Source organism: Patagioenas fasciata, chromosome 5 (assembly GCF_037038585.1).
Source record: "Patagioenas fasciata isolate bPatFas1 chromosome 5, bPatFas1.hap1, whole genome shotgun sequence".
Classification (NCBI taxonomy): domain Eukaryota; kingdom Metazoa; phylum Chordata; class Aves; order Columbiformes; family Columbidae; genus Patagioenas; species Patagioenas fasciata.
The window spans coordinates 4,208,083-4,232,350 of record NC_092524.1 but is presented as its reverse complement, the minus strand read 5'-3'; the positions used below and the strand labels follow the sequence as shown (position 1 = coordinate 4,232,350).

General features: G+C 39.5%; 1 protein-coding gene across 10 annotated transcripts in view; it reads right to left on the bottom strand.

Annotated features, from left to right (window-relative positions):
* Positions 1-24,268, bottom strand: part of NAV2 (neuron navigator 2) — a 368,230-nt gene that overhangs the window by 59,494 nt on the left and 284,468 nt on the right. The window contains exon 1 of one of the 10 annotated variants that reach the window (XM_071808812.1): positions 1,630-1,879. The exons of the other annotated variants lie outside the window; for them this stretch is intronic. Within the exon in view, the coding sequence (XP_071664913.1) occupies positions 1,630-1,727 (98 nt within the window). The 5' untranslated portion in view covers positions 1,728-1,879. Of the gene's footprint in view, positions 1-1,629; positions 1,880-24,268 lie in introns of those variants that run through there. 10 annotated transcript variants of the gene reach the window in all.

Sequence of the window (24,268 nt, the reverse complement as noted above, 5' to 3'; positions counted from 1 at the left end):
AGCCTTCAACACTAAGAAGAAAAATAATAGATTAGCTAAATTCTTACAGGACTGACGTAACTAAAACGTGGAAGGAAAGGAATGAAGGGTTGTATGGAAACAAAAATATGCAACAGGCATTTAAAGTCCCTGCTGCTGAGTGGGAAGATGGGACCCACCTGTCCCTGCAGCCACTTGTCCCCCAGCCTGGGCCACTCGCCCACCCACTACTCCAGCACAAAGAGTCAACCGGGACCACTGGGCAGCCTCATCCAGGGGAAAAAGAGCCCAAACCTCCAGCATCTGGCAGGCAAAATATGGCTCCTTAATTTGCCAGTGTTGTTTTAATCCCTCCTGATGCTGTAACTCCACTAATATAAATTCTTTATGGTCTGCAGGCTCCTGAGCAAGAAACGTGCAGGCAGAGAATGAAGAAGCAACACAGGCGCATGAAGACTTGAAGCAATTCACGGGCACTGCTTAAGTTCTTCATTCAGAATACACTATACAGCTTCTGCGTTAGATTCTATAAACTGAACAAGGCAAAACCCTGTGCACAGCAAAAGGCAGATTTCACACACCAGAACCGCTCCTCACGCTGCAGCATCAGCTGCAGCTACACACATGGAGACAAAGATTACACAGACGCTTGCACACTCTTCCCCCATCCGAGAAAAAGGAGAAAACCACAAAATTTCCTTTCTGAATGCATTACAGCCTGCTGATGTGTGTCTTAAAGCTGAACTTGGCAATAAAAGGTGTCAATTTGATCACAGGGCTCAGCACAGTCCCTCAGGAAGTTAAACCACTGAAAAACAACCGTCATTATTATCACACCAGTGATTTACAGCACAGACGCACAATCAAGTGAAAGACTTTATTCTTTGTAATGTGGAGATGTGTGGAAGATGTCAGCTACTGCCACTTCTGAGAGCAGGTTTATTCTGCTGTTGCAGAGCTGCAACATCCTAAGTAGCACCAATAAATCCTGGTTTATGTCAGCCTTTAAAATCGGGCTTATTTGAAAGAAACTGTAAAAAAGATCTAGCCTAACTCAGACGAATCAGGAAGCCGACAGAAATTTGCACAGGAGCGAGAATAAGAACTGCATATCATGTCCTAAAAAGCAAGTGCACTCTGGGCTGTGATCTGGCCTCAAAAAGCCCCCAACTCGCCTTTGTTTCCCTGCAGAGTGAGCTCATTCCCACAGAGGTGCCTCCTCTGCACAGAAAGCAAACTTACAGTGCTAAAATATAACAAAGCCCCACAGTTTTCTGAGGCTAAAAGCCTGTAACTCTAGCGGAAAGATAACCGGTTAGATTGCAACCTGTGAGACGCTAATAACCAGTCAATAGATCTCGCAGAATACTGAAATAAAGCCATAAAAAAACAAATACAGCAATAGCTGGCAGTTCTCACATACGGAATTTCCTATTATGTTATTCAAACATTTGTAATCTACTAAAAATATGTTGATTTCACATAGCAGACAGCGATTCAAATTAAATAGCTAGCGCAGGGAGAAAACTTCTCAGATTTACTCCCTTATCTCCTGCGTTTCCGTTGCTGCCAGCATTTAAAAAGCTGAACACAAAGGTGTATGTAACACAACACAGTTGCAGGCTTCCGAAAGCACAGAAAATCTCTTACCTTGCAATATTCCCTGGCCAAAGCACTTCTCTACCTTGTTGCCCATGAAGAATTCCAGAAAAGGGGCTTAGATTTATTTTGCAGGTTGATACCTTCATTAGGATACCATCCAACACCCTCCTAAATAAAACAGCTTGTGACTTGATTAAGTAGGAAGAGACTTGAAACAAAAATAAGATCAAAAAACTGGAGCAAGGTTGTTTTGCACCAGAGCCCTGACCATTCAGCAGCTCTGAAAGACACTGCAAAGTAAAGCCTGGCTAGAAGGTGATCATCAGAAACTTCCCCTAGAAAGAAATCTGATCCCTCCACAAAATTAACCTCTGAAGTGCTGAAAAAAGCGAGAGGTCAAGGTTTTCTGCTGGGAGCGGGTCATCTGTGCGGAGCTGTGACCTGATGGTGGGATGGAGGCAGACTGGGTGCCTCCGGATCACATACCGTGTCGGATGAAGCCAAAGCTCATGTCAGCAACCCCGCACTTGGAGGTACTAAATGACAGCATTTGATCTCGGCTAAAAGCCCGTGATCTGGAAAAGCATATTTCTTACTCCGCTTTTACAGATGGATTCAACGGCGTGGCTGCTGAAACAACTATGGTTTTATGAGAAAGTATCAGGAGACATACCCCAAATGTTTTAACATAAAATATTTGAAATACTGGTATAATATATATATATATATTTTTTTTTTTTTGGGGGGGGTGTTATAAAATAATTCTTCAATAAAGATAGTACTGAAAGTATCAATTTATCCCACTCGTATCCCCAATAAAGACTTTATGAAAATGGGACAAGATATGTACAATTTCTCCAAGTAGGGATTGAACAAACTAAACCCTATTTACAGCTGTGAAGTAAGGGGCTTAATACTTCCCTTTATTTCAAGTAGAATAGAGATGAGTGTTTATATATATTTAGTTGATAAACATTTCTGGTTGTTAGCACTCAAAACTCCTATTTTAGCCTAATATAAATACTTTCTGACAGGATTCTTCCCAGACCTCTCCATTCTACCATACATGTGGGATTTTTTTTTATTCTAATATGGGAAATTACACCAGTTCTGTTTTACTGGGGGAAATAGTGCTCTGAGGCATTAATTACTCTTATGCTAGATGCTGCATGAACATAACCTGTATATGTTAGAAAAACTGTAAGACAGTGAGAATTGGAAAACTGGTCACTTAGAGCACAATCACTTATGGAGTCTCCTTTGTGCTAATGGCCCCAGGCACAGAGCAGGAAATGATACACGTACCCCCAAAAAAGAGAAACAGTAGAAATATAAGTGGAACATAGATGATGAAAAAGACATTTTTCTATCATAAGGGTGATGAGAGCCTGGCCCAGGTTGCCCAGAGAGGTGGTGGATGGACCATCCCTGGAGACATCCCAGGCCAGGCTGGACGGGGCTCTGAGCAACCTGAGCTGGTGAAGATGTCCCTGCTCATGGCAGCTGTTAGACTAGATGACCTTTGAAGGTCCTTTCAACCCAAACCATTCTATGATTTTATAACACAATGGTGTTGGATAGCTGTGACTAGTTGAGCATGGAAGGCAGCACTGGAGCTTGGAGAAGACTACTATGAGCCAACAGGAAGCCCATGGGTGGATGAAGACCCAAGGGACTGGTTCAAGGTCACTGTAAGCAGAATAAGGTCGGTGGAAGAAATGCCACAAGTAGATGTGCGAAGAGACTGGGGACAAGGAATTGGAATAGGGAAACTGAGGTTAGGAGTGAGGTCTGGGAAGGTGGTCTGGTGCTGAAAAGAGACATCTATCAGACGTAAAGTCATTGTGGGAAGAAGAACTTGACAAACAGCTGAAACTCAGTGAACTGGACTGCAAAATGGAGAAAACAGATTAGCAGAAAAGTCTGAGCTCATGAAATTAAGAGTACAAGGAGAAGGGATTCAATTCAAGACAGAGCCTGTAGTTTTTATCGTGTTTTGTTCTTTAAATGGGGACACATGAGACATTCTTGCTGTAGTTTCTACGGTTACCAGCACTGACCAACACACTGACTTCCAGCCAAATGGGAATACACAAGTGCATTCCCTTTGTTATGGAAAGACTTATTCACTAAGCAAGAAACTACATTTCTAATCCAACCAGGGTAGATTTCTGCTGTCCAGGTTACTGATGAGGGATCACGTCATGAAAAGATGGGCAGCATTTCAGATGGAGAAAGCGGAGAAGACAATACCATGCTGTCCTCTTAGCCTCACCTCAAGAAAACCATCAATCGTTTGGCCCAAAATCAGAGAGAAGAGAGGGAAAGAGTAGTCAGAAGTCAACTACACCCATATAGTTATTAACTCTGTTCAGCTTGGGTACCCTCTGTTAAATAAAACACATCTTTTAGCACAACCTTGTACTTTTGGTTGAAAGAGTTAAAATGCAAGTATTCAAAGGTTATAAAATAAAGACTCCATGGAGATATTCTGCTGCCAAAACCTTCAAATAAATGAGTCGCAGTCTGAGCTTGCCTTTCTATGCCGGAGTCTGTATTTTAGTGGCCACGGTGTTACTATAGCAACACGGAGGACTGGTAATTTAGAGGCTGGTGGATGTGACAACTTGCAATTTAGAACAATGCTACTAATAAAAGCGGCTTGGGAAAAGCATCATTTAACACAAATGTTTGTGTTTTAAAATGAGAAAAGGCCCTTCATTTAATTATTTCTTTTCCCCCCAGATGGACAATTATCTATATTAAGTTAGTCGAGTGGTGAATAAAAGATAGAAACATGACTCTTGTGCTTTTTGGTATGTCTTCACCCTCAAGTGCACTCAACGCACCCCCTTTGCAATGCGTATAAACGCAAAGCTGCAGATATCATTATCTCTGTTGAAGATTAAACAAGAATTACATAGCCTTTTTTATAAAAAAATAAGTATGTATTACCCATAATGAAAGTGAAGGTAAAGATACTGATGGACTACTATTAATCCTTCCTTGCCTCTGCTGAGTTTAACCGGTATCTTTTATTAACAAATCCAGTAAACTGCTCCCCATTCATTACTTAAATGACAGAAGAGTTACTAGAGATAAATCTCAGTTATTACAGATACATAAAAGAATCCAAACTGGAAAAGTAAAGCTTTCTTCTCCTCTCTGACATTCTGTCTTCACCAAAACGGCTCCCACAAACGTGATGTTTCTTAATTATCTGCTTGCAGAGTGGTATAGGAACTAAGCAACTGACCTGGGGCTAATGGTAAATAAGAACAGCCAGAAATAGTCTAATTCCAAAAAAAACCAAATCTGAAATTGTAACCTAGGGAAAAGAAAAGAATCAGCACATCCCATCTGTTGAATCACCAGCTGGAAATAAAACCCAAATCACAAGATGAAGGTGCAGCGTTAGTCTCTCTACACCAAGAGTTGTCCTTCGCTTTCCTGGCAGCCTTTACACTGCAAAGGAGGAGAGATTTTGCAACATAATACCCATAACACTAAATACAGAGAGATATTTCCAGATGAATTTTACATGTACCAATAATCATAGTTTTATGGGTCAGGAAGTTCAGAAGATTAGCGTGTTATGGCTGCAGTTTATAAAAGCGCTTGTGTTAGAAGTTTCGCATAGCAATGGGGTGAGATAAACTGTGAACAGCTTTACATTAAGTTGCTTTATGGTAGTTAAAGTTAGGGAGAAATAAAGAGACCCCAGGTATTAATTTACCTAAAGAACAGCTGCTTAGAAAAGGCTGCAAAGTGTCCTAATACTCAGTGTAATAAAATCACTGCACCTCCAATTGCTTGTTCTCTCTCCCCACACTCACGTGCTATTCCCATTACCATCAGCAAGAATCACGTTCATGGTCTGAACTGAGCTCAAACTGTACGAAACAACAAAAAAAGACTTATCAAAGAAATGTGTGGTTTGATTCTTATTTGAAAAAAGCCCCAAACCATAATTACGGGTTTGCATTCTAGGCTAAAGCAGCACAGATCTTGCTGCATTTCAAACCCTCCCTTAGAGAACATCAAAATGCCTGAAAATTGGGGGTTTACTGCAATCTGTTAATTTCCTTTATTTTTTTTTTTTTTCTTATTAGCTAAGATATATCAGTTAGGAGCTTATAAAACGTCTGCATTTGATGACTGCAGTGATTCCAGAAGTAATGCAAGTAGCATAGACTGTAAAGCCATTGCGCTTCGAAGTCTTTGTAAACTCTTTTATGATGTGTGGTACAAAGCATCCGTCGCATTTCACCATGGAAGAGACTCTGTTACAACTGGCTAAACTGATGTCTTAAAATAATCTCAACAGTAATTTTTTAAGACTTCTTTTGCCTTTTTTTTTTCCCCCTAAAGAACACTTAAGATTGTTTAAATGAGGAAAAAATATATTTGTAAAGACAAAACATCTTCTGAACAGACTGAAACATGCTTTTGAACACATTCTGTCCTAACTCGAGGTCATTAAACAACAAAAAAAAGTATCTCAAAAATACTTATATAGATGAGAAAATAAAAGCAGGAACACAGCAACACTGCTGCACCATTATAGCTATTGTGGATCACACTACAGGGCTGAAATTCTGTGTATCAACCTAAATATACTACAGCTTGTGTTGAAGTAAGTTTAATAAACAAACAAACCCCAAACAAACAAACCAACCAACCCCAAAACCAACTTCATGTGTAATTGTCAGTCCTGGACAAGTATTTCTAGTTAAATCTAGAGGAACACAGGAAGCAACATAAATTAATACTTTAGGATTTTGTTAAAATTACTCATGTGAGTAGTATCATACAGAAAAAAAAAGTAAAAATGAATCACCAGTGTGCTCTATGGCATGGGTAGTATGCAATCCATAGGAACTGACCAGTCTTACTATAGATTTAGGGAAAGATTTCTTCCAAGTTTCTTGCCACTTAATCCAATGGCAAAACTTCACTTGACTTGAAGAGCAGGGATTTTGGTGCTGAAAAGACCGTGCATACACAGAAAAGCCAAATATGGGATAAGATTAATAATTATCGCATTGATAATGCATCAGGAAAATAGCATGAGACAGACTTAGCATCAAACTCCAAGGAATTTCTGTTCACAGCTCCCGGGAATTTCTTTTCCCTGACCAACCGCTAAGGAAACCACAGCTTCCTCCGACAAGGTGACATGCATGCCTGCTGGAGAAGAAAAGACTATTTATGTATGTGTAATATGTGATAAAAAATGGTTTTATACCATTTTATATTTACTTCAAAGGTTGTTTAAAGAACACCAGTAGCCTACACGGAGCACGTGTGTTGACACAAGTGTGAGGCGTACTTTGCACCATACCCACTTCAAATGAACGAGCACATGGGAGTGGATAAACACAACCTTTCTAGTGGCAGTGGAGAAAGAAAAAGGCAGCAACTGGAGATCATCCAAGAAAAACGGAGGATGCTGAGCAGTGATGCAGCTTGCACGCCATTATCCGAGAGGAATTCCAAATGGATGCTGAATGCAGGGGTTACGCTCGGGTGATCCAAACATTTGTTTCTAAATTTAAACACATCAGCAAGTCCCAAATTCCTCGAGTGAGAAATATTGTCAATGTATTTACTACATACACATGTATATGCTTTGGTATGTTTCCTATGTTTTTTTCCAGATACAGCAAATAATCAAATAATTTAAAAAATCTATATAACAGGGCAAATAGCTCATTAGTAAGAAAAGTCTATACAAAATGGAAAAAAAAAAATCTGATCTTAAAACGCAGTTAACACAGGAGTGAAATATCATTCCCATTGTTATAAATGAAGTTTTCTTTGTGTCCTCCAAACCATAAAAATCCATCCTCCTTCCAAAGAACGTAACGCTGCCAATCACAGGCTGTAACACACATGCCATTGACTAAGAAGAGTTTAATTCTTCCAGTCTAAACTGCTGAATAGAGTAACAGTTTACTCCTACATTGTTATAAGACTTTCATGTCTTCTGCAACCATTAGGATTTTCAGCTTGATCCCCAACATATGAAGTTATAAAAACAGTAAAGCTGCCCATGACTGCTTTCTTCTCAAGACTCTGAAAAAATGCTTTGGGATGAATATATGACAGATGACCATATATGATTTAGAGTTTGTTTTCTGAGCTTCCCGACATAATGTATTTGTCAACAGGCAATATAGAAGAGAACAGCGACAACAGATATGAAAGCAGCTATACAAATCCATAATTTAGCAGCAGTGTTCCTCATGGCCAATAAGGTAGAGAACAACTCGGTAAAAGATAAAATTTGAATTATAAGTTTTGTTTCAGCCAGCTGGACCAGGGGACTATGTCAGAAGATGCATTCAGTTCTACAGAACTACACTTAGATACTTCTGGTTGAATACGCAGCTCTCCAAGTAGTTGTATGGTTTTGAAAAGTCCTGTAAAACTTGATTTACCCTCCTACATATCCCCAACAAAATACTGTAATCATTACAGCTTAATCAATAGTAGTCATTAACCCTCTCCTTGCAGTCATCAACCATTGCATGGCATCCCCTGTAAAAGCACTGCTGCCAACCATACGTATGTTCATCAAATCTGGTTCAGTTATGATCAACAGAGTTTGCCCATCTGAATTGCTTTGGCCTCCTCCTAATTAGATATATATCTACATTTATAGTTGGTTATTGTTCCTGTGGCTGTCAAAAAGCTACTACATCCCACTAGGAAAGAGAACTTATTTATCCTCATTGAAGTAGAACAACTAAATCAATCTAGCATCGTTACAGCTTGATCTTTAGTGTTTGCAAATCCTCTGTATTGCTGAGTCTGTAACCATTCAAAGTACATAAACAACAGAGTAATGAGCAAAGAACAAAATTCAAACTCTCAACTGCAACAAAAAATAATTTTCCTTTATTTTGAGAATTCACCTGCATTTTCCTTTATAAAACAAAGGTATCTATTTCACCCGTGCAACACGAAGATGTTTCATGGATTGTTTCCAAGCCAAAAGACAAGCCTCCTGCTCAGATTACCTTGCAAAATCTTTCCACTCTTTCGAAAATGCTTTCCTATATGAATTGCTTTTTTCTTATTCTTAGTGGTACTGTCTGTCAAAGAGGCGAACTTGCCAGTTCCAAATTCACAATAGGCTATTAACGCAATATAGAATTTCAGACATTTCTCCTCCCTGCCACTGTTACCTCTGTCTGGATAAGAAAACCACTAAGTTTTCATTGAATTTATAATCTTCCTAACACAAAAGGCAACTGAACTGAACCACTTACGTACAAGACAGCAGTTCTAACTAGTGTGTACTTCTAAACAAAAGTCTTTCTTAGCTCTGCATTTTATGGCTTTGTGAATAACGCCACCAACTCTTACAGACTCTGTATTTTTGCTCATTTGGAAATAGAAATTCTTAATTAAGCAGTAAGAAAACCCCAAATTTGTCAGAAAAAAAATTAAAAGTTATATTTTAAAGTTGCAGCTGATAAGAAGTATGCGCTCCATGAAACCCCTTATCTCATAAACACCTTTGGCAATCACAACTTGCCCATGTGAACTTCTGACCTTCGCTAAACCCTAATAAAATTGTAGCTGTTAATCATCTGAGAATACTAATGATCCTTCAGATTAGGGTATTGCAGCATGCATTTCAGGTAGCTAAGATATTGGCTTTATGAAAGCTTGACCAAGGCAATTTCAGCTGGTAGACTCGCTCTTATCAAAAGGTCAACATTTTACCTGCAGCATCAGTAAACTGAAAACTTATTTTCCATTGCTCAAAAATTATTCGCTTAGCAAGAAAACACTGTTCTCCTTGCAAGTATGGAAAGCCTTTAAGGGTGAAATGTTCTGCTTTTATTTCACCAGAAGGACAAGATGCCAGTTGACATGTTTAGACTCTGCAGGGTACCAAGGGGCTTTGCCATGGTTGCCTGTGACCCTGAACAACAACTCTGCCACCCAATGCTACTCAACCTCTGTCCTTCCACAGATGCTCAGCAGAAGCTTCCTCAGAAAAATGGTAGTGACCATAAGCCTGGTGGTGAGGGACAGAAGGTTTCCTACCCATAGAATGCTACTCGGAGCAGAGGGTGCAACCAGTACATGACTGAGCAGGTTCTGTTCACGTTTTCCACACCAGGGATGAAGGTTGATGTAGATACAGTGGACAACTGCAGTTAGAGTTTAGAAGAATGCTTGGGAAGCAGAGGATCTGCACAAGGAACAGCAAAGTTCAATGGGTGCATGACAGGGTCGATGTGACAAGATTTCCTTCAGGTCCCACCTAAGGACTGAACACCACGGAATGAGTGTGGAACCATCCTGGACACAAGTCCATCTCCAGAGGGGTTGCATCCCCCTTGCTGCTCCCCACCAGCAGAAACAGAACTTGCAGAACAGTTCCACCTATGCCGAGTGAACTGGAGCGAGCAGCACCTGCTCAAACCCTTTAATTTTTCACTGGAAAAACAAATACTTTCAATTGCTATAGATACTAGGATAACTATAGACACACAGAGTGAGCTGCAATGGGACACGGGAACACCAATGGCAATAAAAGCCGAATATTGATGTGGTGAGCTATTGCATTTAAGAGTTATTTTCTTTCGAAACTGAACGACTAATTCCAAACATCTGTGCCTTATAGGGCTCAGATTATCTGATACCTGATATTGTTATCTGATACCTGAAAAATTAATCTGGTAATAACTTGTAAATTATATTCTTACAGTTTCCTAACAGGTAAATATTTCTATTATATATCTTATGAACTATGTTAAATATTTAGTCTGGAATGCCAGATAACAACTCCTAAGTCTTTTCCCAATATTTTTTTTTAAATGTCATTGTAGGTAATAGACTGAAAGCAGAGCTCAGTGGTGTCGAAATACAGAAGAAATCAGTACAGCTATAAATACAGAAGGCACAGCTACACGGTGCTATGGAACAGGGTTCAGGGATTCCTGAACTGGTGCTGCATTATGCTTCACAGATGCACATCTGAAGATACTCAAGTGGTTCTGGATGCAATGCAGATTCAGCACGACACAACCTCAGCTGTCACATCATTACATTTTATAGGGTGTCACTCATTTCTATTGCTGGGCACTCACCCTATGGGCCAACTTCTACTCGTCTTATTTCACTGAAGTCAGTTAGGAGGACAACTGAGAACTTCCAATTAGACATAATGAAATGAGAAATGCTAAGCATCCAGAAGATGTGCGGGAAAGGAGGGAAGAGAAAAAAGGATCCGTGGAGCTGCCCTTCAGCCCCAGCTCAACAAAAGCCCAGTCTTCCTAACGGTCAGAAATACCACAAGATGCAAATCACTGATCTAATACAAGCATGGTTCTGATTCACGTGTTCCAAAATCTTTCAAGGACTATCTAAGCCCACATTATTCCACCTCTTCTCAAAGCCAGGCCTCACCTGTCTTCCCCCATGTGGCATAAAACTGAACTTTGTGCTCTGGTATAAAGGCACAGCAATATCCACAAGCATGCACCCAGTAATTAGCCAACACTGGGTTAATTATTATCACGCATCATTGCATTATCATGTCTTCATGCACCCTTTTGTTCCATTGGATTTTCATGATAATCAGGTGCAAGGACAGATGTTGTCAGTGCCAGAGGTGACACTAATCCTGGGCTTCTTACATAAACGTCTCTGGTATGTGCGGTGCTCCTTGTTGTATTAGCTGTTTATTTGCACTCCAAAACTTTGCAATATTCATTAACGTGATGCATCATTTTACAAATGAAAATGCTAAGGACAAAACCCAAGATGAGCATTATTGGCTCTGTGTACAGTGTAATTAACATATGCATATGATCTGCGTGCAAAACATGTTACTGAAATAGTGACTATTAGCATAACAAGTGCTTATTATTTATTGAGATGCAACTCAAGCAGGCATCCTGCTGGGGTCTAACATCCTTCCTCTAAACAGCACCATCTTTTCCTTCTTCGTTTACACATTCTTCTCTCCTCCTGATGATTAACAGCACAGAAAACAGGGAGACTCCCTTCTGTGCCTTTGTTTAAAGGGGGAAATCTTGTCTGCTTAATTGCCCTCAAGCATCTGACCCAGCTCAAAGCTCAGCAGAGCCTCTCCTATGATGCTGCACTCCCTTCCCAACCCCATTATCCCTGAACTGCAGGATGTTTAAATGATCCGTTAATATATGCAACCTCACCTACATTAATTCTTAATTGATAACAAGTTTAAAGCAGTTAGATTTCTTTTTCTTTACAATTTTACTGCTGAGAGGTCTGTGTCACTGATGCTGACACTGTTTCCTCCCTCCGCTCCCTACCCTGCACAAGTCCTGAGGTCCCAGGGTCTCTGCAGGACTCTTTAACCTTTCTTAGCATTTCTCTAAGAGCAAAATCTTGCAAAACTGCTCCTTGCCCAGTAATTCCTTCCCCAGCCCCAGCCCTGCTGGGTTTTGCGCCTCGTATTTGTTTTCTTGGAGGTTACACCCTCTGCTTCAGAGATGGCTCTGTTACAGTAATGAAATAATTACCAGGGGGGAATGATTTCAATTATTTATTGTTTGTCCAAAATTGAGCTGTTTGGCCTGAAGTTTTCGAAACTGCATGCCAAGCTACGGATAGACTTTGGTCTCAGTTAAAAATAGCACAACTTCTGAGTATTGTTAGAAAATATACATTATTTTACTATTAAGTTATATTGATCTTCCCTGAGAAGCCTTGTCTTGCAATATAAATATTTTATTTGGTTCTGGAGGGCTCTGGAGAAGAGGGACAAAAAGTCTAGAAGTGAAGCTGAGTCTGTATGTGGAAAATAAGTGGGGAAAAATAAAGGGAAAACAAATTTAGATGGAAACACTGAAGTTGAAGGCTGGGACCTGCTGCACAAAAGCAATAGAACTGGGACAAGAAGAGTCAAGTGGGACTGGAGAAGAAAAAAATAGGTGTGGGACAAATTGGAAGGGAAATATCAGAACTGAAATTGTCTGTATATACAAGTTTTGATATATCCTTCCATGATGGGATGCCTTTTATTTTTCTGTTAATGATTTCTATGTGACTGCAGGAGACACATCTGCTGCAGAGGTGGATCCCTGCTCTACCACAATGACCGCTCTAACTCAGGGAAAAACCATCTGCTCGTTACAGCAGATGGAACACGCACAACCTCAGTTTTCTGTGAATGCAGTTTTTCATATGCAATACATATATAGCCCCAAATTGTTCCTTACCACTCATCCCATCTTTGAGATCCTGAGAACTTCACAGGCCTACTTTGTAACCAAATAAAACACCTTTACACCACAGTGGTGACACAAAAGCAGCTTGGAAACAGAAACTGGAATCCAGTCAGAAATCTGTTTCGTTAAAAAGAGGGTTTAAGGCACGGTTTCCTTTCCTTTACTTTGCACGCATTAGATAAAACTCAAAAACTGCCAGTTTTGCTACTGCTACGGTGATGATTTACAGATGTTTTGGATTTTTTGACTAAATATCATTAAATATCCTGTTGGTTTATTTAAAAAATGTAACTCTTCGCAATACTGAGATGATTCCCTTGGATCATTTGTTAATTTTCATTGTTAAATCATCCAGGGTGATGTGGGAGTTCAAGGACTTCAAACTTAATTCTTTCCATCCCACTTCTGTGACCTGATAAGCTCTACAATAGCCAAGAGTCCAATTAACACCTTTCATTATCTTGTGTTGATATAATTTCCAGCAAATAATTTGGCAGGAGAGACAGAGAGAAATATTCTTAAAGAAACACCCCAAATAAAGAAGGGTAAAACTGCTCCAGCCAGGCACAGCAGAGACCTCAGCTTGACTTCTTACATTAGAACCTTAATCACCGCATCACTACTCTTTCTACGGGAAAAACAACAAAAAAATCAAAATCCTTATTTTCTGTTTTACCCCAGTGCAATAATGAAATGAAAACAATTTTAAACCAGACTCAATATGTTCTATTTCAACATCAGCAGAACGTGGCCATCTTGTTAAGGCCGAGCTGTGAACTGGTCTCTCACTTCGCTATCAGAGACTTAATGTAAACTCGCACTGATAAAGACAGCTCTAGTTCAGTGAATTCTTCTCGAATTAAGGAGTGGCCATTAGATATCTTTGTTTGGAGATTTCAATGAAGTGAACTGCACAAGGGATGACAAGATGAAAGGACTTTAAAAAAATCACACACAAAAAAAGGAAAAAAACACTTCAGTTAAATTAATGCGACCATTAATATTTTGCATCTAGCAGGCACGCCTAGCAAAGTGTAAGTCCTTGCCTTTAGTAGTAATAATGAAATAAGCAAAGATTAGTCTGGAAAACCCCTCTTTGGTCATTCACACCAATTTCCCTCTCACGTGTGATTGTGCTTTGGCTCGTACAGCTTTTTAAAGCCCCAGAGGACAGACTTCCTAGAGACTCCTTTACAAGTCAGTAAGTGCCAGAGAGGTTTTCCTTACAATAACTCTATGTTCTCCTTGTCTTCCCTAAATCCATTCTGCTTAAGTTATAGCTACAATATAGCTACAATAGCTATATTCCTGAAAATGTCCGAAGAAAGTTTTGTTCTCCTCCCATGATCTCACCCCGCCTTGCTTAGCCAAGTCATAAGTTACCTTTGGCTCTCATTTTTTTCTTTCTAAAATAATTCCGTGCTCCTAAATGATTCAATAACATATACATTGCTATAATAAAACGCATCACCATGTATTGCAAGCTGCCCCATTCCAATGGTGTTAAAATTGAAAAGTGAAATCGGAGGCTGATGTCATTAAAATAAGAGGAGAATGTATCCAAAGCGGGGAGCGACTCTGAGATTCGAACATGTTTCAGGGACAAAGTTGGGTCTCGGTTATTCATTGAGGACAAAGGTAGACAGGATGAAAGCCCATCATTGAAAGCACAATGCATTGCTTGGGAAGAAATAAATGGCTACAAGAAAAATTGATTTGGTAGTATAGAGTGGATGATTTAGGAAAGGCAAAATAACTGGGTCAAGTATGAGTGGAATTGTGGTGGTGGAGGGTGAGGAAAACATATGGTATGACTCACAGGAAGGAATGATTATTTTATCAGTCATATGTTTAAGCTCATTATGGCTAATGTAAGGTCAGCCCATAAAAACACGGGGAGAGACAGAAGCAGAATGTTGCTAAAATCTAGAAAGAGTCAGAAGCTATTGCAGGAAGGGACCCAAACGAAGCCACAGCGTGGAAGACACTTCTGATTCTACCCTCTGGATCTTGGTGCTGGAGGCCAAACGACCATCACACTTTGACCAAAAGCAACGACAAGCAACTTCATCTTGCCATATGGCATACTTGCTTTTAATCTATATTAACAAATAAAAAAAAAGCTTAGTGGTTATTGTTACAAGCCAACAAAGAATTTCAACAGAAATCAGAGAACACAACTTATATCCTGTCTTCAGTTCAGAATCACCATCTTCTGATTTCGGAAAAGTTGTGTCTTTATTTTGCATGGACATTTAAGACAGCAAATGTGTGTAAATGCAGATTTCTTGCCACCACCTGATCCATCTCACGAGTCCTTGGTTCAGAAATGCTCTCAAAGCACAGATAAATAAATTCTCTATCTAGGAGTAGTCAGAGAATACACATAGTCCCAAAATACAGATTAAGTGGAGTATAAGGCTTTTCTGGATGAACATAAGCCCTGTGAATTTGAATTGGCACGGGATACTCATATTCCTTTCCCAGAGGCTCACGTTGGTGATTCTTCCTCCTCCTTTTCCCCCTTCTCTCTTTCCATAGAGATATACGGTTGTCTACAAATAATTCTAGCTATTTCCTGATAATGTTTCATTCTTCCCTTCCGCATTCAAAACAGTTCTAGTTTTGCAAATGCAACATTATGTTTCAGTCATCTCTGAAAATAAAAATGAAACCTTTGCATAAAAATGCAAACGAAACATAAAACTATGCATGCGCGTATCAGATAGTATCAAATAACATCGACCGTTTCAAAGAGATGTCTAAGGCATGAAGTCATGTTACAAAGAGTATTTCTAGCTGCAAGTTTCATAACAAGAATAAATCAATCTTGGCAACGAACATGAAAGAGGGAATAAAACCTTTTTGAACACTCAAGGTGGTTTGCTCCTTTCCCCCAAACCAAAATGAATGAATTAGTTGATATATATATGAAAATTAACTTAAACTAACAACATAATCAGAGAAGATAAACTTTAAAGTTAAAACTAGATTAAAAAGATAAAAAATATTACTTGAGGCTGACGAGAGCACATGGTAACTCCACAGTAACTGCTGAGCTGAGCCTTTGTCAGTTAAGAAACAACAACAACAAAAAATCATATAGTTGAAAAAGAGCCGACCTCAGCCCCTGGACTTTGCTCAGGCACTAATCAGAATTCCAATGTTTAGCGCTGATCCTCTGGCTACTTATTGACCATATATACCTGGCCACACATAAAGAGCCTCTAGCAATGCCGTAGTTACTCAGGCTCCCCGTGCTCACTCTGCACACAGGTTTCGCACTTTTCTAATGCCACTTACGTCAAATTAATTAGTCTAAAATTGCAGCAATCAGTGTTAATAAAATTAGGTGTTTTACTTTTGGTGAGAATATCAAAAACTTTTACTAATAAAAACAAATTACACACATTCTCATAATACGGCTTTAAGAGCACAATGTAGCTCCAAGTGTTTCCACTGCATACAATTATTTATCCTGGCCAAATGTATATTTAACTGCATATACTAAAGCAACATAAGACTCTCACATGAAAGCCTTAATGCCTGTTTATGTAACAGCAGAGCGTTTTTAAGCCCCACGCAGCTGCATTAACACTGGGCTGTTTAAGCCTCAGGATGTTGGGGCTCAACTGAGAAAGATCAGGAGCAAAGTGACTACTTGTTCTGCAGAGTCTCAGCTTCGCTGTGAACACTACTAGCTGTCATAAAAAGGTCACGAAGTCACCTTATCATACTGCTGGAAAAATCCCTATACTATGAGGAGGCTGAGGAATGGAGAAGAGCAGAGTAGGACTTGGAGATAAGAAGGGTACGGACCCACAGTATGGAATAGCTTGTTGGCCACCAAGGGAGTTATTGTGACATCAAGTAACAGCCTGATATAAATACAGTAGCTTCAAGAATCCCAGGGTAGCAAAAATAGAATTAGGCATTTTTGTCCCTGCCACCCCACTCCCTCAGCCCCAATGTAAAATGCAACACAGCTGCTCTCCAGAGCTGGGAAGTCATAGAACATGCAAGAAGACTTAAGCGGGAGCTTTTTAATTGATTATCCACAGTATCATAGAATCATTTTGGTTGGAAAAGGCTCTCAAGATCATCAAGTCCAACTGTTAACCCAACACCGTCACAAAACCATGTCCCTAAGAACCTCATCTACACATCTTTTCAACCCCTCCAGGGCTGGTGACTCCACCACTTGTTGGGCAGCCTGGTCCAATGCCCAACAACCCTTTCCAAGAAGAAATTTTTCCTAATATCCCATCTAAACCTCTCCTGGCACGACTTGAGGCCATTCCCTCCCGTCATATCGCTTGTTAGTTGGGAGAAGAGACCAACACCCTCCATGCTCCAACCTCCTCTCAGATATTTTCAGGGAGCAAGAAGGTCTCCCCCTCAGCTCCTGTTCTGCAGGCTAAAGTCTTTTCATTGAAGAGAGACATTTATTCTACACAGTCCATATGCCCCTATTTGTACACTTCCATCTGTGTAGACATAAGTGGGAAATGAGACATTTCGTTCTTTATGACAACCCAGTTATAGTTGGTAGAGAAGGTCTGTGAGAGGACAGAAGAGAGTGCACCTCGTTCTGAAGCGCCATGGAAATAGGGAATGAACCTTCATTATATCTGAATGTATCTTCTGCCTTAATGAGTGCTGGGTCAGGGACACTTTAGTTTAAAAGCAGCCCAAAAGTAGTCCCGTTCCTTCATTACCTTCTTAACACAGGTGCAGCCATCCAGGACAGCTGAAGGAGATGACTGCTTGTGAAATACATCGCATTTTAATTATGAGCGTAAAGTTGTAGATACCTTACAGCTTCTCCTGCTATGCTGCAGATGTGGATGAATATTGGATATTCAGGGCTATTAGTACCACCCAACATCAAACACTTCAGTTAGCTGTCCAAATTAGGAGTCTCATTTCCCTGTCTAGGCAACGGATCAAAGCATTTGGATAACCTGAGTTCTTTGGCTTCTCACTGAAGACATAGGTGTCCCCTCACCCCATCTGCAGTACTACGTTTGAAAGCTCTTCATTGGAGGGGACAAAACTGGGAATAATAGAATCATAGAATACCAGGTTGGAAGGGACCACAAGGATCAACTGAATATTCAATAAATGTAATCAACAGAGTAAAGAAAAAGAAACAAGGAACCCCAGCAAAGCTTGGAAGAGCATGCAGGAGGAGACATGCATCTGATATATGGGCTCAGAATTTTGGTATCATTTTCCAAGCAATACAATCACAGAAAACATTCAGCCACTAAACAGAAAGCTTAGATCCTGGCTATTCACATTAATATTTCTATTAACACGTAAGCTGATGCTAATAGAATATTATTGTGACTACAAGAGAACACATGGCTGTAGAACAGAAGCAAAAACCCTAATGAAGATTTCTAATGAAAATTATGGACAAATCCAAAGCCACAACAAACTATCTAAGAAGGGCAAACTAAGACCAAAGGGAGAATTTTTAAATTTTGGGGTAATGAGACATTTAGAAAAGCACACAACATCTGAAAATATCATCTGGTCTTGAAATTTGCTTTACAGTCATAACGAGCTTCCACGCTCGTCAAAGAGCCCCAAACTGAGATTCTTCTTTTGGAGTCTGACAGCTGTCTGCTATTAGTTTTATCTATTCAATCTCCAAATCCCAAACTCAGAGGTTACTGGTGTAGGTCAGTTGTGGGACTATGTTGACTCTCTTGCCATTCGACATGGAAAACCAAATAACAAAGTCTGCACTATGTCAGCAAGCATTTCACATTCTTCGGTTTGTCATGCAAAGCACAAAGACCCTGATACAGTTCAAAATCGTCTTTGTATCTACAATCTTGTTTACCCTTGGAATACAAGCTTAATTTCCCACATGCCTAAAGTGTTTTAAAAGCCACTTCATACAACAGAAAAGACAGCGCTAATCTCTGGCAATGGAACCAGAAATATTGAGGGTTTCAGAAGAGCCTCCAAATCAGCAGTGAGATCAACTTTATACTTACACACATAAAGTGGGTGTGTGTGAAAGGAAATTTCACTTCAGGAAAGTCTAGTTCTCACGGTGTAGGATCATGATTTTGCCATCCCTTATTCAGCTGCTCCAATTAGGCAGTTTTTCCTATTTCCACAGAATTAGTATCCACAATTGTAAAAAAAGGTAAAGGTCACTTCACATGTACAGACGCTGCAATGCAAGTTTCTAGGGGATATGACAAACCATCCACAGTGAAACATATGGGTAAAAAGAAGGTTCTGACTTAGTCATGGTGAGTTTCTCCCTTGAGGCACCTGCCACCTCCCATTAGCTTTGTAGAGAACTTCAGCTCCTGCCTTAAGCATTTTAATTAGGTGTTAGAGCAGAGGTAGAAATACACCCTAAAACATGAAGGAATGCAGAATCAGAATTACAGCAACAAAAGTAAAGGCCATGACTTGAAGAAAAAAGTGTCAACGAGAAACGCAGTTCCTAAAGCCTAGATCCAGCTTGTGTCTTCAGCATTTACATCTAAGCAAAAAAGCAATTTTGAAGAAGTTGTTTAAAAATACAGCCACAGTCAAGCATGTAAAAATTGCCCACTCTACTAATTTTGGAGGGAACAACTTGCAATTGTGGGGTGTTTTGGTTGGTTGGTTGGTTTTTAGTGCCAAGTGATAGAATTGATGGAAGAAAGTTCTGGAAAATGGTGAAAAACTCTCTCAACTGCATTGCCAGGCCACAGCACTACTAAAATAGGTATTAGTTAAAGGAAAAGAACAAGACAATTCTTGGCTTCTTGGATGCACATAGGTCTTAACTGCAGTAAAATCTGCCTTTTTTTCCCCCCATGTATACATGGAAAAGGGACTCTCCAATAGGAAAACAAATTGCATTTTAAGAAAAAGTCAGTTACATAATAGGCACAAAACCGCTTCAAGGACCAAAACCTCGCACATCAATCATACATCCACTAATGTTACATGATGTGATAATCTAGAGCCTAGACAGATATATTTCAACAAATACCATCTCTGCTGAAAAATTACATCACTCCTTAACTCATCCTTGAAACTCTTTCTGGCCTTCAAGGAGCTCCCGGCCTCACTAAGTTGATTGCTGGAAGCAAACTCTTTTCTGACCATCATACAATGAGTAAAATCAGACCAAGCCTGAGAAAAACAAACCTTTCCACTGTATCTCCATTCCATCATGCCTCTCTAAACAGAGCTGATGTTATCACCTGTGTAAGTACTTCCCAGAATGTAGTAGGCTTCCTCTAGTCTACCATATGTATCTCCAAAAGTACGTGTGTGGAAAAAAGAATTTAAAAACCCCAAAACACAGTATTACTGTGCCCGCTGAATGAATTCACATGTAAGCCACAAAGTCGAGAAGAACCTGGTTACCAAAGGGGGCAATTCGCACACTTGACCTCTTCCTTCTCATCTTCAAGGGAGTTCTATAAAACATCTTCAAAGAATAAACCAGAGTATTAAAATAATAACTCTGGTGGACATTAAAACCCATAGATTCATAAAGAAACAGCCTTTACAGCCTGTAATGATTTCTCCCTCTCCCCACTTAACTCCTCCACATTACTCAGGCGATAAATCATCCATGTCTCTCTTTCCTACAGCACACAAACATCATGTCGTGCCTGTCCTTGTTAAATCTTCCTCTGCTTCTTAGGTATTGTCTGGCTTTAAGAGTCAGTCTAAACTCCTGACGCATCCAGGTAAACTTAAGGTAACTGTTTTTCAACTTGTGTTTAATACTGAGAAAACTTGCTTCTGTTTCAGACGTGAATAAATGCTTAAGTGTCCAGAATTTGTCATCTTTAGCCCACTGAAATGGATCTGCCATAAGACTTTGCTTCCCTTCACTAACTTTGCCTTGTTTGAAAGCAGAATGTATTTATTTTTTAGATTTTCCTTTTGGTAACTGCTAATTTCAGCCCTCGGGTATAGCTACTATACCTCTGCTTTCAACTACTATTTGTTGCTTAACTTCGCAATTACTTTATGTAACCTAAAACCACTTTGGATTACAGCTTGTAAAAAGATTCCTTGGAAAATAAAAGTATACGGTATTGTGATTTTAATCAGCAGATCCCAAGGCCATAAACTTCAAAGAATCTTTGCAATGTGAATTTCCCTGTTTCTGCAAGTCAGCTTTCAAGATAAATGCAGGATCTTTCACAGACAGATATGTATCTATAGGTACAACTTGAATATTTAGAAGCAGTAGTATTTTTTTCTATCTTAGTGCTAAAATCCAAACAGCTGGTCAAGCAGAGTAGGAGAACTGTTAAGCATGAATAATCTCACCAGTTCTGTGACTTTGCCACTATACATGGACATGTATTTACAAATTGCAGTGACTCACAGCATAAATATATTGAGAAATGAATGCTTAGGTGCTGGCACCTTACTTTTTGATCTGTTTTATATTAAAAATAAATTATTTTCTAGAAAACTATGCTTATTTGCTATCTAGGATGCTTATATAGGGGTGTTCCAGTGCCCTAGCAAAAATGGGAAAGGCAGAATTGATAAATTATTTTAATCATAACAACGGAATGCAGGAGCAATTGCCAGAGTTTTCTGGAAGTGCAGGAACTGTGAGCTGATGGCATGAAATTTTCTTTCTTAGCTGAGATCTCCTGAGGTCTGTAGATGACTTAAATGTTACCCCTTCTCCTGACGGCAAGGACACCCTCCCTCCACAAGCCCATTCACCTAAAATACCAGATGAATCTCCCTGCAAGTTCATTGACTGTGCAAATCCACAAACACTTATGTCAACTCTCCTGAGGGAGCATTGCATGAGCAGGAGATGCTGTGGAGGAAGGAGATGATGGGAATTCCACTGCCATTACAACGCAGGAATATCTATTGCTATGTATTTTTACAATAGTTGGGTCCATCTGAAGTTTAAGATAAAACCCAGTCATGCTTTAACATTTTAGGACAAACTCTATCCTGTCTATGTGGCTATTTCAGACACATTTTCTCTGGTTTTCCCCTTTTCTTATGTATCCTGCTACCGTTGCTAGAGCAGCAAAGCTATGACCAGATGGGTAGTAAAGGGATAGTATTCCTAACAGATATTCCCTGTGAATGGAGGACTTAACTCCTCATCTGCAAAGCCAGCACTTGCAGACACCTTCATTTAATTTTAGCTGCATTTTCTCACTTAGGAGGAAAAACTGAAAAAACACGTGTAGGACTTGAAGCTGCCTTATCCTACTATAAAACTACATGAAGAATATCTTAACAAGAACGTAATTTTTTTTTCTTTCTTATATTGTAACCTTTTTCCATTGCCTACAATAAAGTAGCACCTAAAAAGAAGAAAATTTGATGTAGCTTCTTATGTGATACCCACCAGCACCATGCCTGTAATTCTGCTTTGGGTGGAATTTGCCTCTTTCCAAAACCAGTGATGCCCCTTTCTCCCCCCACTTTTCAGAACAGGCCAATATTGCCCCCCATCTGATTATTTGCTCCAACTTGCTTTTCAGCTCTTCTGAAGTGCGATCCAGGTTCCCATCTTCATAGCAATCTCATCACTTTAGTAGAATTCAAGAAATTAAATTGCAGTTAATGAATTTAAACATACTTCAGTCAAAGGGTTCTACTCCACAAATGAATGTGAACTGTTGTCTGTTACCTGAGCCAGGAGACATATAAATAACTTTAATATGTTTTTCTAAAATGCAAAATACTACTCTTCAGCTATTTTTGAAAGGCATAATTTTTACCATTTGCAGAAATTACTATAAATCGTAGCATCTGAAAAAATCCGCACTCAGTTACGTTCCTATTAATAATTATATATCCATGCTCTGCATGAAACATCTCCTGGCTTTCTGCTCAGTTTCTGCTTCACTTCCAGTTCTTCCTTCCTGTCCATTCCCCTCTGCCGGTTCCACATTCTCACCTGGGATTACCCAAAAATCTTGCCAAAAGCAGGAAATGCTATTGAAATGCCAGGAGATGGCTTGAGTCAAAAGTCCTACACTCAATATGGTCTTCTTTGAACTGCAGAGTGACAAGAGTGAGCCAAGACCGTCATTGTCATCATCACAGATCTGAACCATGAGACAGCAACGCTTTTAGAATGGTTCAATCCTACACCTGAGCTGTGTTTTCCTTACGGTTCACCAATGCTGTAGCTGTTGGAAGTGCCAAGACAACGTAATCTGCTATTCTGATGAGACCGGTCCTTAAAGCCAGAAGCTCAGAAGACCTTTTTATGCCTTATACTCTCATGTAAAGACATGTAATTCATGCAACCTCAAATTAAACTGCAAAAGGGAAAAAATCCAAATTAATCATGCTCAGAAGGAGTTAAGTACTTCCTCACTGAGGGTATTTTAAGAAGTCATATAGATATTTCCCCAATAGCAGCATTAAAGTTACTCTTGACAAGCTCACATTCCTTAATACAATCTCTTGTCCTATTCACAAGGATACGATAAATCAGCACAGGTCTGGATTATCTTATCTAAATAACAGGTTATACAAATAAGAAATTACAGAAAGATTTATGCAAATATAAGTTCCAAATATCTGCTCTCTTATCCATACGTGTCCGTAAATGCATGTTACATTTATGAAAGGGCAGAGTTAAGTCCCGGATCAAGCAGCTGCACCTGACAAAGTGAAATCAAGTTAAATAGCCAGATGGTACACAGCAAGCCCATATAGGCAGAAGACACAAACCCACAGACAGCTAATTTGCAACATTAAAAAAAAAATCATGAACTAAATGAAAAAAGGCATTTTTAATGCTTTTTTCATTACAAGCGCCTTTGTTCTATGCAAACACAAATTGTCTTGAAGTGAATAAATAAGCTCAGCTGTGTTGTGCAATGATTCCATTAACCTTGCACTCAAGCATTAAATTAAATTGCATTGTTTGGATTTCCCTGCTGCAGGGGAAAATGTACCTTCTAAGGTCTGTGCTTTATGTTACCAGAGCCAATGAGTTAAACCTTCACGACTAAACTTCTACAATTAATAACAAAAGAAACTAAAACAAGTAAGCAAATTGCACAAATTCCCCTGATCAGTTTTTAATGATTAACCTCATGCTTGAAGGGTTCATAGTCTTTCACACTTGTTCTCCCATGCATTCAATTAACATCTGCTTTGAGCAAGTTAAATTTAATCTTCATACATTTTCTCTGTGTACCAATAAAGCAGAACTCCTCCTTGCCTCCATTCACAGAATTCAGAAAGTGATTCGTTACCGCCCCATTTCGTTCGACTCCTTTTCCTTATGCCAGTTTTCACCCTGGAAAACTGCCTCTCAAACCAAGATTAATTTTTTGTTTAAGCTGCACATCACGATCACCCAGCAACCAAAGAGAAGCTAATTTAAAATCACTGCCCTATTGTCAGAAAACTGATTTCCTGCATAAGGTGAGTAAGCTTGCAGTATTAATAGCAAAGAC